Below are 16,273 nucleotides of genomic sequence, written 5' to 3'. Positions count from 1 at the left end.
GTATATGGAGGAAGTTACTTCTTTCTTACTCTTCAGCATTGTGTCGATTACCTTGGATGAGAGTCCTTTGTTGGCAAGGTAGGACTTCTCAACAGCCATGCTGACAGATGTAGTTGATGTAGGCCCGGATGTGTTAGAGGGCCTTGTAGAAGGAGATCTTCTCTTAGAGGGAGGCGGAATGGACCCTCTAGACGAAGATGCTGAAGAAGAGAGAACCAGCTTCTTTTTGGCCACAGAGGGGCCACGAATATTAATCGAGTCTGGCCTGACAGTATTTTTTGTAGCGCTCTTGCTACCAGAGGAAGTGGAGGGAAGGCATACGCTAGGTTGAAGGTCCACCGTTGGTTTAAGGCATCCACTGCTTCTGGCATCTCTTTGGGATTTAAGGAGAAGAACCTTCTCACCTTCGTGTTTTTTCGGGTAGCGAAGAGGTCCACTTCTGGAACTCCCCATTTTGAGATCAGGGTCTGGAATACTTCTGGGTTTAGGCTCCACTCCCCGGGGTGTATCTCTTGGCGGCTTAGGAAGTCGGCTACGATGTTTTGAGAGCCTTTGAGGTGAACCGCGGACAAGGATAGTAGATGGAGCTCTGCCCAGCCGAAGATCTTTCTTGCTAGAAACTGAAGAGGTCGGTGTCTGGTCCCCCCTTGGTGATTTATGAAGGCTACTGTCGTGGCGTTGTCGGAGTAAACCTTTACATGCTGATGCCACAGATGATCCCTTGCTGCTTTTAGCGCTTTGTATACCGCTTTTAGCTCGCGGAAGTTGGACGAGTTCTGTCGAGTCAGTTCTCCCCATCTTCCTTGAAACAGGAGGTCTTGAATGTGGGCTCCCCAGCCCAATCTGCTTGCGTCCGTTGTCAGAGCTACTACCTGCTGAGGGAACCATACACAACCTTTGTTTAGGTTTGTTTCCTGACACCACCATTTTAGTGATTCCTTTACCTGTGGTGATACTGACATCTTTTTGTCTAAGGACAGTGGAGACCGGTTCCATACTCTTAGTATTTGTGATTGAAGAGTCCTGGAATGGCCTTGACACCACGGGACGGCCTGCATGCAGGACACCATGGAGCCTAGAAGAGACATCGCTTCTCGGATTGTGACTGACCTTTTCCTTGTAAATGCCTTGAATTTCTCCTGGAGTGAGGCGACTTTTGTTGGCGGTAGGAAGGTCATTTGCTGTTCTGTGTCCAGAATCATTCCTAGGAACTTCTTTGAATGGGATGGGACGAGATCGGACTTTTCCACATTGATGATCCAGCCTAGGGTTTGGAGACAAGAGATAGTTAAATTGACATCTTTTAGTAATTGGTCCCTTGTGTGAGAGATCAACAGTAGATCGTCCAGGTATGGAATGATTATGACCCCTTTTAGTCTGAGATGTGCCACCACCTCCACCATTATTTTCGTAAATATTCGGGGTGCTGTTGCTATCCCGAAAGGCAGAGCTTTGAACTGGTAGTGAAGAGTTTGTCGGTCGTGGACTATGGCAAATCTCAGGTACTTTTGGTGTGCATCGTATATTGGCACATGAAAATACGCGTCCTTCAGGTCTAAGGTGACTAGCCATGCTCCCCTGGGAATTAGAGGAATTGCCGTTTTCAGAGTCTCCATCTTGAACCTCTTGTATGCGATAGCATGGTTCAAGGGTTTTAAATTGATTATGGTCCTGAAGGATCCATTCGGTTTCTGAATCAGAAACAATTTGGAATAATGCCCCTGTTTTTCCTCTATTTGAGGAACTGGTATGACCGCCTGAAGCTCTATCAGATCCCGGATGCCACTCCAGAGTTGACTGTTCAACTTTTCCGAGGCTAGAGAGGTAATACAATACTTTTGTGGAGGGGAGTCGGAAAAGTCTATTTTGTAACCTCTCTCGATGGTGTTTAAAATGTATGGATTTTTTGTAATGTTTTCCCATTGGTGGTAGTAATGGGAAAGTCTCCCCCCCACAGGGATGGTGTCACTGTTTCTTATCGGAGGAACTGGGATTGAGTAAGAACTCTCTCCCCTTTCCTCCTTTGGGGTAGCTCCACCTACCGGTTTTACCTTTACCCCTGTAGGATCTGCTCTGGGTTTGCGAGTAGGGACTAAAATTTCCTTTCTTTTTAGGAGCGCTGTCTTTAGGAAAATCCTTCTTCTTGTCCGCTGCCTGTTGAAGAATAGTGTCCAGGACCGAGCCGAAAACCTGGGTACCTTCGAAAGGAATTGCACAAAGTTTAGTTTTTGAGAGGTTATCCCCTTGCCAACTTTTCAACCATAGGGCTCTCCTGGAAGAGTTGGTTAAAGCTGCAGCCTTGGCCGCGAACCGGACTGACTCAGCTGAAATATCCACCAGGTAAGCCGTAGCTAATTTAAGCATGGGAACAGAGGAGAGTAATTCTTCTCTGGAGGTCTTATCTTCAATGCGTTTTTCTAATTCTTCCAACCAAAGAAAAAGGGACCTGGCCACTGTAGTGGCGGCAATGTTAGGATTTATTGCGGCCGCTGAGGCATCCCAGGATCTGCGCAATAGACTGTCCATCTTGCGGTCAATAGGATCCTTTAGTTGGGAAGCATCCTCAAATGGGAGGGATGTCTTTTTAACAACCTTAGCGACCTGGATGTCTATTTTTGGAGATTCCAGCCAAAGTTTAGTGTCCTCTTCCTCAAAGGGGAATCTGGACCTGAACTCTTTGGGGATAAATAATCGCTTTTCTGGTTCTTTCCATTCGTCCAAAATCATATTTTTGATACTTTCGTGGACGGGAAAGGCACGTTTTCTTTTAGGTCTAAGGCCTGCAAACATAGCATCTTGTTTTGTAATTTGTTCTTCTATGTCCGTAATGTCCATAGCTTTCCTAACAGCATTAAGTAAAATGTCTGTATCTTCAAGAGAAAAATAAAACTTTTTTGCCTCTTCAACCGGAGGATCTCGAGTCTGCTGCAAAGAGCCTTCCACGCTAACCACCGCAGACTCGACATCCTCAGAATCCGAGTCTGATATAATGATGCGCCTCGCTCTTTTGGCAGGGGGCTCAGATATAGGTATAGGTGCGGGTTGATTATTCAGGGCTGCTGAGACCGAGGATCTAACTTCCTCATTGATGGCCTCTTTAAGTTGCTGTAATAAGGAGGGGGACTCCTGTTGAACCACTCTGGCAGTGCAGGCTCTGCAGAGGGGTTTATCATAGCTGTCCGATAGTTTGATGTTGCACATGGGACATCTCTTTACTATGAGCTTGTGCTTTCCATGGGGCTCCTTGTCTCCCTAAGGGATAGAGAAAGGACCCAGTAAGCTCATGCATATTTACAAGTAAATGAACCCCCCCCGGGGGACAGGTACTTACTGGGCTACCAGAGGACTCGTGCTCCGCAGAGTCAGAGCGGGCTCCTTCCATGCTGACAAGCAGAAAACAAGTGAGCCAAGCTTACCTAAATAGCAGACCCCAGATCAGCTGTTGAGCGTGGCGCCAACGAGCACCTCCCCGCCCTCCTCGTCCTCTGCATGATTCCGATGGGCGCCGCCATCTTGGGGGAGGAGCTTCCGGTCCCAGCATTCTCTGCGGCCCGTGCGCGTGACGTCAGACGCTGCGCACGACGCCGGGACCGGAAGAGACCAGGGGAAACACCATGTGCGCCCGAGGACTGGCCACAGCGTCCACGCTGCACCCCCGCTGCTTAAACTCCTGGAGCGCGGCAGCGGGGGTATTATTCGGGACCGGAAGGCAGCCAGGACACCACGATCCGGTGCAGGAGTGTAACGGGGGACCCCCGGAGGAGCGACCCGGCCTGCCTGGCAAGTAACACTGATCCAGTCTGCCAGCCCCCTGGACCAGGAGAGTTACAACTCCGTGCTAGTCCTGATAGGAACAGGAAAACACTGAGGCTTGCCCGGGGAGGGGCCTATTTTAACTTCTCTGTGCTTCCTGTTCCTATTAGGACTAATGGGATCAATCTCCAGGTGGTGCTGTCATGACTGGACGTATTGAAAAGTAAACGTAATATGTAGATTATCTTGTACTAATTAGAGATAGATTTTTTTTCTAATCTGTTTCTATTTTTTTTTTTTTTATTATATTTTTTTTTTTTAGTTATTATGGGGCAGTCATCTTGCCTGAGCTGTTAACAACAACATTTAGTTATATGCTTTACTGCAAGCCCCATGGACATAGGCACAATAGACTAGAAGGAACCCTATTAATTTCCATAAGATACATGGCATGCTTGAAGGGGAAAGACTAAACTGGGACTATCTCTGCAGTCACTGCAATAAAAAAAAAGTATGTTGCAGAAAAACCTAAGTTTTGCAGAATGACCATCGATTAGCTGCCTCAACCACACATCCCTACTGCACCCTCAGACATTAGAAGAATAAATAACTATAAAACAAACATACATCATGACCACAACTATATAATGGAGCCATGTTTTACTGAAATGCATTGTTTTTTTTCTCAGATTCCATGTAGATCTAAGAGGGAAAAAATGTGGAATGCCTCATAGGATGCCAAATATGGGATCAAGTTACACAACCCTGGATGGAACAATGAGGCTTACAGCATAATAAACATATAGTATTATCCAGCAGTATTAGGGTACTATTACATGGGCCGATGATGGCCCAATCAATATTGTAAACAAGCTTAGATCTGCTAGTTCATTCTATTAAATGGCCCGATAATCGTTTAGTAATGGTCCGTTTACACAGAAAAATTCTCTGCCAAAGATTTGAAGCCAAAGCCAGGAATGGATTTGAGAAGTCTCAGGCTTTCCTTTATGACCTGATCTCTGTTTATAGTCTGTTCCAGCCTTTGGCTTCAAATCTTTGGAAGATAATCTGTCAGATAATCTGTGTAAACGGACCCTAATGGCTGCATGGAAATAGGGAAATCATTAGCGATGTCCATGCAGCTCTTGCCCAAACAGTTAATACATTACCTCTCCACCCTCCTGGTCTTCTCCTGTGCTCTTCATGCTTCCTGTTCCACAGCTTCAGAGCGATCTCTGAGCTGACAGGCCCCTCTGCAAATCAATGGCTGGGACCCCATGTGGCAAGTGATTGGCTGTCAGCTCAGAGAAGCTGCAGGCAGGGCCGCATTTACCACTAGGCACCCGTGGTCCGTTGCCTAGGGCAGCACCAGGGTGCAGGGGAAAGAAAAAACATTTTTTTTTTTTTAGTCTCTCACCTCCTGTTCAGACTCGCCAGTAAATCTGGTGTCTTTTCCAGGAGGGTGGGGGGTATGGTGGGATATTGGTCAGGCCTGGTATGGCCAATCGGTGCGTGAAGATGGGGCGTCTTCAGGTTTAGTGCCTAGGGCAGCAGCAAATGTTAATACGGCTCTGGCTGCAGGGCGTGGTGCCAGTAAGATACCAGTAAGACAGAAGAGAGGTATTGTTTGTTCAATCATTAGCCATCGGCCGCGCATCGCTATTACACATAGCGATGTGTGCCCGATGATTTTAGGTCAGGGTGTAAAGAAATGATCTTTCAATGGCTCATTGTTGTCTCTGTTACACAGAATAATAATCAATGAATCAGCCTGATTCAGACGATTATCGCGCCGTGTAATAGGGCCCTTGTAGTAAGATTGTCTTTGTTACCAATAGGCATTGTCTTTGTAACCAATCACAGCTCAGTTTTAATTTCTTATAATGCTTTGGTAAAATAAAAGCTATGCTCTGATTGGTTGTAATGGACAACAGGAAGTCCAATATGTAAATATTAATGCATTTTGTGTGTGTACGCAGAAAAAAAAAGTCTGTGGGAGAGAAACCAGCATTTGCATTTTCCCACTATGTGTTCTTCCATGGCTGGATACACCCCTGGCTCTGATAAGGGTCAAGGACAATGGTGATGGATTGTTATCCCAAGAACAAGCTAACATAAACTATTATACTAATATATGGTACATTAAAAATAAAGATATTGGGCTTCAGTCAAGATTTTTAATACATGAAGCCAGAACTTTCATTAGCATGTTGGCTGCCGCGTTTCTCGCCATCTGTTAGTAGTGTAATTTTCCGAAAATATATATATGAGAACAGGACATATCAGTATCGGAAAGCATATGTTGGAAAAACAAATATTTTCTGGATCACAATGATGTGCACTGTCTGCAGAGAGTGGTTGATGAGTTGTTTCAGAATTGGACTAGACCCTTTAAGCTCTTCACCAGTTCCAGAATGTTTATTTAGGAATTAGAAGCATAACTTCTCCATATGGATAAATGGAATGCCCCATTGACTAAGGTTCCAAGAAAGGAGAGAGCTGAAATTTTACACATTTATAGGAAGACATATGTGGTAAAATGGCCTGCTCAGGATTTAAGAGATAACCCGAATAAAAGGTAGGCATGCTAGGAATTTATGGGGCAATCCTTCAAAAGGATTATCAAGGGACCTCTGGACATGTGATTAAGTCATTGCCATGTGTCCTCTATGGCTTTGCGTTAGCTACTTTCTAGTAATAATGAGCATTGACCTTCTATTTGTAGAACTTAGGATGAAGAGATGTCTGCCACATCTGGGATATTTTGAGGGAAATTGCAGGTGAATGGAAATACTGCCAAAAGATAAGAATCATTAGGAAAAAAACTCCTTAAGATGGTTGTATAATGTCTGAAAAACAGATGTTACCAACATTCTCTATCAACATCAGCATTTCACCATGGAAATTAAAGAATATACTAGTTATGAATATACTAGGGTAGATCCTATTTCTACAAAGTAGTGCAATTGCCTCCAGTATGGAGTAATCTAAATTCCAATTAGCATTTGAGGTGATTTCTATCTTTTCCGTCAGTCAGCAGCACCAAGAAGGCCTACCTAACCTGCTAGAAACTTTTTCCTTCTAGAAGGTCTAAAGCCCCTATTACACGGGGCGATGCAGAGGAGCAAACGAACGTGACCTGTCAGATCAGCGCTGGTTCGCTCCACAGTCCCCTGCCCGCTGCTGGCGCTATTACATGCGCCGACAGCAAGTGAGGAAGAGCAGGTGAGAGACGGGTGGGGGGGGGACTGCCTGGGTGATCTTCAGATCGTCCGGGCAGCCCATAGGAGACAGCGGCGGTCTGATGCTGCCGCTCCTATTACACGGAGCGATGGCAACAGTTTGTTAACAGGCTGATTGTTGCCGTTTCAGCCTGTTGAAAGACAACGATCAGCTGACATTGTGCACGTCGGCTGATTGTTGTATTCTATTACACAAAACGATTATCGTCCGTAATGTACAGTATCGGCCAAATATGGCCAATTATCACTTTGTTTAATAGGGCTTTAACAGGGTCTAACACATACTTTTCAGATATAGACTGAAAAAAAGCAAAAAGTGATATGGAAATGCAACAAGATGGATAGAAACATAAAAGCTTCTTGGCTTTCTGTACGTAGTCAACAGGCTACAATTGGAGATGATAAACTGAAGTAATGCAAAATGCTGGGAGGTTTTCAGGACATCCAATGGAACCTGCAGTGAGAATATGTGGATATCTCAAGCAATAAGGATGTGCATTAATGTGTATGCATATAGGTGGGTATAGACCGTGTACCTGGACAAAAAACACACATCGCCTTGGAGGTAAGGTGAAACTAGACATATAATAAGGAAATGTATATGTAGGAAGTCTGTAATATGCTTCTGCTGCCAGCATTGCTCTTTTTATGAGCAGGAGCAGTCGGCCTGCCCGCAGACACAGGCTGTTTTATGACAGATTGTATCTGCTGCCTTATTGTCAGAGTAGAGACTAATGCAGACAGGAAACAGGACTGTATCACAGAAGATAAATGGTCTCCTAATGGATCCTTCCTTGCAGATTGGATTTTGAAGAATTGATTCAGTTCTCTATTGTATAGGAGCAGGGTCATCAAAAGTGAAAAAAAGTGAACCTGGACTTCATAGTGGGTGTGAGGTTTAGAAAACTTGTTGGTATTGGAGATGATTCTTTTATTGGGAACTTCCATCAATTTGCCATACTGGAGCACCTACAAAAGTTTGTATTGCACAGGCAGTATATTGATTTCAAAGGGCACCACATAATGCCACATTTTCCCTGAGGTGGAGCTGCAAGGGAAATGAATATCTACTATCAGGTTAATCTGATTACAGGGAAGAGTGACCATTGGGTATAGCTGATGCTAGAAAATTCATAGCCATGGCTGACAACAGAATTCAATAAAAGATCTATCATACTTCCCTCCTTTATTGTAAAGTTAAAGATGTTATGCACTGCACACACTTGGCCTGCAGCAACACTAGCAGAAATATAAAAACGTGGTTTCTTAAAAATCTAATCTTCAATGCTTTATTGCTGCTTTATTATAAAAAGACAATATGTCACCAGAAACCATTGACTAAGTGTTCATGACTAAGGGTGCTTCCATGTGTCCAAAACACGTCGGTGACATACTGTCTTTTTAAAATGATTTAATAATGCATTAAATATTTGATTTAATTGAAGAGCTAGAGTCTCTTTTTCTATCTACATTTGATTGAATGTTGATTTCCCTATGACCAAAAGCTTTCTTTCCCTATAAATAGTAACCAAGCTTACCATTTGGGTGTTTGATCAATAAATATAATATATGAATAGTCATTAAGACATACCATCAGAAAGCTGGTAGAGTTGACAAGGCAATGTACTGAAAAATTTATGAAGAAGGGCATCTTCAGCAGAAATCCGTTCACGGGGACATCCTTTCAACATCTTATATGCAAGATCTTCAGCCCCCATGGTTCTACTCAATCTAAAAAACAAAAGAAGATTGAATCTTTTATTTAAACTATATATAACTGTCCCAAAACCTATAGGCTATTTTCACACAACGTAAAAAAGAGACAAGGCAGCCGCCTTTTCTATTTAAAGGAGAAGTCCAGCAAAAATTTTTATAAAAGTATTGTATTGCCCCCCAAAAGTTATACAAATTACCAATATACACTTGTTATGGGAAATGTTTATTAAGTGCTTTTTCCCCTGCACTTACTACTGCATCAAGGCTTCACTTCCTGGATAAAATGGTGATGTCACGACCCGATTCCCAGAGCTGTGCTGCTGTGGTTGCTGGAGAGGATGATGGCAGAGGGATGCTCAGTGTCCCTCCAGTGCCCTGTGCCCCTCATTGTCCCCCTGCCATCATCCTCTCCAGCAGCCACAGCCACACAGCTCTGGGAATCGGGTCGTGACATCACCATTTTATCCAGGAAGTGAAGCCTTAATGCAGTAGTAAGTGCAGGGAAAAAAACACTTTATAAGCATTTCCTGTAATAAGTGTATATTGGTAATTTGTATAACTTTTGGGGGGCAATACAATACTTTAATAAAAATTTAGCCGGACTTCTCCTTTAACCCTTTAAGGACATGGCCCATTTTCGTTTTTACGTTTTCGGTTTTTCCTCCTTGTGTTTAAAAGGTCATAGCACTTGCATTTTTCCACCTAGAAACCCACATGACCCCTTATTTTTTGCATCACTAATTGTACTTTGCAATTACAGGCTGAATTTTTGCATAAAGTATACTGCGAAACCAGAAAAAAATTCGAAGTGTGGTGAAATTGAAAAAAAAAACGCATTTCTTTTATTTGGGGGAAATGTGTTTTTACGCCATTCACCCTGGGGTAAAACTGACTTGTTATGCATGTTCCTCAAGTCGTTACGATTAAAACGATATATAACATGTATAACTTATATTGTATCTGATGGCCTGTAAAAAATTCAAACCGTTGTTAACCAATATACGTTCCTTAAAATCGCTCCATTCCCAGGCTTATAGCGCTTTTATCCTTTGGTCTATGGGGCTGTGCGAGGTGTCATTTTTTGCGCCATGATTTGATCTTTCTATCGGTACCTTGATTGCCCATATACGTCTTTTTGATCGCTTTTTATTAAATTTTTTCTGGATTTGATGCGACCAAAAATGCGCAATTTTGCACTTTGGGATTTTTTTTGCGCTGACGCCGTTTACCGTACGAGATCAGGAATGTGATTAATTAATAGTTCGGGCGATTACGCACGCGGCGATAGCAAACATGTTTATTTATTTGTTTACTTTTATTTAAAACCTGGGAAAAGGGGGGTGATTCAGACTTTTATTAGGGGAGGGGGCTTTTTACTATTAACAACACTTTTTTTTTTTTATTTACACATATACTAGAAGCCCCCCTGGGGGACTTCTAGTATATACACTGTGATCTCTCATTGAGATCTCTGCAGCATAGATATGCTGCAGAGATCCATGAGATCGGCACTCGTTTGCTTTCGGCTGCTGCAGCCGAAAACGAACGTGTGCCGAGCCGAGGACGGCGCCATCTTGGACGCGTCCCCGGCCGGCATCAGTAACGGAGATCGCTCCTCCGGGACAAGGTCCCGGAGGAGCGATCTCCCCCACTAGACACCAGGGAAACGTTGCCTCCGGTAATCGGAGGCAGCTGTCAACTTTGACAGCTGCCTCCGATTAGCTAATTAGCGGGCACGGCGATCAGACCGTGCCCGCTAATAGCGGCGGTCCCGGGCTACACGCGGCACCCGGGATCGCGGCACTTCAAAGCGGGGCCGCCGCGCGGCCCCGCTTTGAAGTGCAAGTGAGGACATAGGACGTACCGGTACGTCCTATGTCCTTAAGAGGTTAAAAAGACGTCCATTAGTGCCGCGATTTAATTGACTTTAATGTAATGCATTGAAGTCAATAGAATGACGGACGTCCAATGCACACAGTGTATAAAATGACGAACGTTTTCTGTGCTTATTCATAATATTCAGATATTTAGCAGTGAATACAACAGCTTAATAAAGAGCATAGTACAGTGAATTTGCTATTAAATCCTCTGTTGCAATTATGGGAACACTAATAAATAGTAAGTGGTGAATCCCATGTTTCTCCAAAAATAAGATAGGGTTTTATTTTATTTAGGTGGGTCTTTTTTGCACTCCACCCAGGTGGTTATTATATTTGCCAGTATTAGTTGGAGCCTATATGCCTAGAGCATAGGCTTATTATATGCCATGGATAGGCTAGTACAGTGTAGGTCCATCCCAGCATGAAGCCGCCTTATCTTGGTGGGATGGTTTACATGGTTTGGTCGTGCACTCCACCTGTCTCACCCAGGTGGTGCAATTATTTTTGCAGGTATTAGACGGATCTTGCATGCCCAGAGCATAGGCGTATTATACGCCATGGAGAGGCCATAGTGTACATACAGTGTAGGGTCTGCCTCGATATGAGTCCACCTTATCGTGGTGAGGCAGTTTACGCTGTTTGCAAATAGTAACCAGGAGACTCATTATTTTTGTGGGAATTTTTGGGGCAGTTGGGGGGGCTGCTTTTAATTTTCATGTCTTTGGTGGGTCTGTATCTTGCTGTTGCGGTGAGCTGTTGCATTTTTCTGTGTTTTTGTGTGTTTGCAATTTCAGCCATGGCAACGTGCTCCTGCCTAGTGTGAACGGTGTTTTAGGAGAGCTGACCAATTTTTTCCTTTTTTTTCTGTTTTCCGGATGGTTTACACTATTTGTAAATGGTAACCAAGAGCCTCATTATATTTATGGAGATTTTTTTAGCAGTTGGGGGGCTGCTTTTAGTGATTTTCATATCTGTATTGGGTCTGTATTTTGCCATTAGCGGCATGCTATTGCATGTTTTTGTAATTTTTTTGTGTTTTTGTGTGTTTGCAATTTCAGCCATAGCAACATGCACCTGCCTAGTGTGAATGGTGTTTTAGGAGAGCTGACCAAATTTGCCTTTTTGCCTAGGTCTTTTCAATACCACCATCACCATCTCTGTAGTTCTTTCCGCATACTGGAGGTACTTCCCATACTGTATACCTTCCTCCCCCCTCTATGGTTGCTCCACCATATTGTATACATCCCCACTTTGCAGTAAGACCCTCCATACTGTATACCTCCCTTCCCCATCTGTAGTTCTACCTCTACATCATATACATCCCCCCTCTGAAGACCCCCCCCCCCCCCCCCAATGCTGTATACCCCCTTTTCCCTCCCTCTGAAGTTGGCCAATGTACCCTCTATCCCCCCATATTTAATGTCCCTTACTGTGCATCTTCTTACCTCTCCTGGCCTCTCCTGCAGCTTGTGTTGGGCAGGTGGAGACAGCGCATAACCAGTCTTGCACCAATTGACTGGTGCTCAGCCACCCAGTGTCAGGGATATAGTCAGCATAAATGTAAAAGAGTACATAATGAAATATCTAAACTATATGTGTTGATCCAAAGGAAGGCTGCAAACTCTAGGAGAGAGATGGCAATTGCTCAGGACCAGGAGAAAAATTCCTTCCCAATCAGAATAAATCCTTGGATCAGTGTCATATTTCCAGAAATCAAGTACCCATAACTTCCAATATTATATATTTGATACCCAGTCCCCTCTTGAATGTGTTTCATGAGTTAATCATCACAACATTACAACATGCTGCAAAGCATTATATTGTCTCAATACTCTAAAGTTGGCCATGTGCATCAGATGTATTAGTCAAACTCTCTAATTCTAGTGGGACCAGTTGACCATCAAAAATGTAAATGTGTGTAGTGGCCTATCTACTCTTCCCCAATAGAGATGAATGGAACATGTTGAATTTCAACTGTGTAATCCTTTTCTTCTTAAAGAGATTAGCCACAGCAAGAACTGTCTGGCAGCAGCTTAGCCTCCCCCCCCCCCTTCCCATTGGAACACATGCCCCACCCTATCATATTGGGTAATTGGCAAAGGTAGCTTTCTGGTGGATGACCATTGGGCTGACATTATTGTATGTGTATGGCTACCTTTACAGTACTACTTCGCTCTACACTCAGAAGATGCCCCCTTGCAATACAGATAAAGGTGTAAAAATACTTTAGAAAGATCTCAGTTCTGTGAATTGTCTAATCATTTCTAATCATTGTCTAAAAACTTATACATGAGCAGGTCATCCCTAAAGGGGTTATCCAGACATACAAAAACATGGCCGCTTTTTTTCTAGAAACTGTACCACTCATCGGTTTGGGTATTGTTTTCAGCTCAGTTCCATTGAAATGAATGGATCTGAATTACAATACCACACACAACCAGACAGGGGAGGTGCTGTTTTTACAAGAAAGTAACTGTGTTTTCTCCAATCCAGGATAACCCCACAAAAAACAGCCACAAACTAGATATACAAATAGGCCTTTTTAATCTAAAAATGTTCTATTAAAGTCTATAGAAAATCATCAGTGTACATATTATATAAAGAGACCCTTACTCTAGTTTTGGGATTATGGAGGTTTTTGTAAAACAAGGGGGATTTATAATTGCGTTTGAGAATTTTTCTCACTAATTATCTCTGTTTGCACTTGTTTTTTGTGTTCCTCAGTATGCCACAGTACAATTTGCTAAAGATAAAGTTAAAATTAGTGTGTGCCTGCTTTTTTTGCTTTTTTATGAGCCTAAGTGAATGTGAACCAGTTCTATTAAATTGTTTGCGACCTCTTGACCAGATGTAAAATGTTCTCATGTTTGAGGTTTTTGCAGAAGTGTCAAAAATTAAAAAAAATTCACAAACGTTTTTGGGCATAATATACTAATTACAGGCAAAAGGCATCTGTACAAAAATGCCCACAGCAAAAAAAATAAAAATAAAAAACACTCAATACAGCGGAAAAACTCATGATAATCTATCATTTAATTCATCCCATGATATTATATGCTTTGGGAGCCACGGCCTGGCACTATTATATAAAACATAATACTGTATACTGCAAATAGTATATTTTTTATACTTAGCATTTTGTATACAATATTGTGCACTAAAATATTCTGTGGCACCACATGGTAATGTCCATCAGTGTATATGCAAACAGTAAAGAGTTGTCAATTCCTAGAAATCTTATTTACAGGAAAAAAATGACTCAATGGCTCCATGGCTTCTTGTTTGATATTCATAAAATACAGATAAATGAAGGATACCTGGTACCATTTTATGACCTCTTTGTTACAGAACGTGCTAGTCTGTGTCTCAGAATAGAACAAGGATGTTTAAGAAACCAGACAAGTGAGGGAGTATATATAGAGCCGTCTTTCCTTTGAGGTTGCAGGCTTTCACTGCTTTGATTAGAGCTACAAATTACTTTATGGTAATTTCTGGTTAGCAGATTATAACCGAGGACAACAGTAGTCCCAACAGTAGTCTTTTTCCGCTGGTCGATGATAGTGACCATGGGACAGGAAGACACAAATAACATTTAGGTTCACACGCTGTCTTTTCTTGCCCCTCATTTTGAGACTAATAATTATGTTATAATGACAGCCATTATTTATATAGTCATTATAAAATGATGGCCTTTATTTGGTCTCAAAATGACGACTGTCCTAAAAGACAGCCGTCAGTGTGTGAACACACTCTTTTTTTTCACAAGTGCCGGGGACAGAAAGAATAAAAGAAATAACATGCTCTCACCTCCACGGCTCCGGCGCTAGTGGCCACATACTGCCAATTCGGTCCCTGTGTCCCTTGATGCTTCCTGGTTTGAGTGAGGACATGGGTCATGATGTGTCAGGTCCCCTTTGCCAGTCAGCGGCTGAGGCAGGACCCTGCTATGGCTGCTGACTGGCTGAGCGGACCTAATGCGTCACAATCGGGGTCCCCACTTAGACCAGGAAGCGGGGACCAGATCAGCAGTATGCAGCCACTAACGCTGGAGCCATGGAGGTGGGAGCAAGTTATTTCTTTTATCCTCCCCCCCTTCCTGACGCATAGGAAATCCCTGATCAGCCAATCAAGGTCAGGCCACCCCTGTGGCCAGTGATTTTCCATGTGTCGGGACAGAGATCAAGTAGCACTTAACATTGTGAACAGGCACTGTCGGAATTGCACCAGCAGTGGAACGGCACAATTGAAACAGCATCAGCATAGTTCAGCAGCAGATGGGTATTTGTGTTTTTATTTTTTCCCCCATGTTTATTAATAAAAAATATTTTTCCGGACAACCCCTTGAGGTGGCAACACCAATTAAAAAAAGTTGATTGAAGGATTGTTCTAAAAAAAATTGTGAAAATTAGCAAAGAAACAATTGTAGTCCACAAGGAGAGACCATCGTTGTCTGGTAGAGTCAATTTTCATTTTTTCATTTCTTTTTTCACCCTTATGTTTAAAAACTGTTAGTGTTTTCATTAGTTCATCTACAAACCCATATGAGTTGGGGGTTGTGACACCAATTGTACTTTGTAATGACACTCTTCATTTTTCCATAAAATATGCTGCAAAACTGGGAAAAAAATCATTTGTAAGGTGATTCAGGCTGTCTTTGCAACAGGCCCCAGATATAGCTCTTTTGTGGTGTTTTTTGGCCTCCAAAAAACACCAGAAAACTACAAAAGATTATTTTGGCATTTATTCTAGCATTTTTGAAGTGTGATTGGCTTTTTTTTTTTTTTGCCTCTGGCATTTTTGAGACAAACAGAAGAAATTCCATTAAACTCTGTGGGAGAGAAACGCCGCAGTTTGTTGTAACAGATCTAACAGATCGGCGCTTTATGGCCAGGCAGTGTCATGGACCCTAACAATCATTTTGGACTAAAACTAATCTGGCTATATCTGCAAAACAACTGCATGGATTTTACTGCAGAAAATTTAAAAACACATGTATTTAAAATCTGCATCTACAGATGGGCTGAAAAAAATGCTGCTTTATATTTCTGTGCAAAAAAGCAACATACATACCCTGCTGCAATTTAAAAGAAAAACTGCAAATGCACTAAAAACACCAAATTTCCTTGAAAAAAAATGCGACAGCAAAAAAAAACCATGTGGGTGTTGTGTTTCATATTTCCTCAATGACTTTTAGTTAACATCTGTCCACAGTATTTTTGACCCAAACGCACCATGGGCCAAACTTAGTGGCATATTTTTGCCCGATAGTAAAAAAATTTTCCCTTAGTTAAATGGGCCCTGTCATTACTAATAAATAACTAAATCAGCAGGGGAGGTGATATACTAACTACATCTTTGCAACAGACTTCATTCACTTTTTTGCCTGTTTTCTATATAAAATGCATTGCTATAAATAAAGCCACTAGGTGTCTCACTTACTGGAAAACTGCAGTCAAGCCTCCAATACTATGGCCTTTGGTCTTTAGTAACAGCAAAAAAGAGACAAAATAAGGGAAGTGATGTCATCGGGCCCATTGAAGGTGAATGCTGATAGGCCAGTGGCTGTACACGCCCCTGTGCTGAGTAAACAATGGGGCACAAAATAGACCACTGGAGCTGTGAAATTAAAGTAAAAACCAACAGCCTACATAAGGCAAGCATTAACCATATATTTGTTGGGAT

General features: G+C 42.6%; 1 protein-coding gene across 3 annotated transcripts in view; it reads right to left on the bottom strand.

Moving 5' to 3' along the window:
* The window catches only part of CDK15 (cyclin dependent kinase 15), a 130,679-nt gene that overhangs the window by 17,666 nt on the left and 96,740 nt on the right, over positions 1–16,273 (bottom strand). For 2 of the 3 annotated variants that reach the window (XM_069983300.1, XM_069983299.1), the window contains one exon: positions 8,587–8,726. In XM_069983300.1, the coding sequence (XP_069839401.1) occupies positions 8,587–8,726 (140 nt within the window). Of the gene's footprint in view, positions 1–8,586; positions 8,727–16,273 lie in introns of those variants that run through there. The other variant, XM_069983301.1, reaches the window with a different exon arrangement.

This window comes from Dendropsophus ebraccatus, chromosome 9, assembly GCF_027789765.1.
Source record: "Dendropsophus ebraccatus isolate aDenEbr1 chromosome 9, aDenEbr1.pat, whole genome shotgun sequence".
NCBI lineage: Eukaryota > Metazoa > Chordata > Amphibia > Anura > Hylidae > Dendropsophus > Dendropsophus ebraccatus.
Note: the sequence above shows the minus strand (reverse complement) of the source record. Positions and strands in the feature narration are given on the sequence as shown.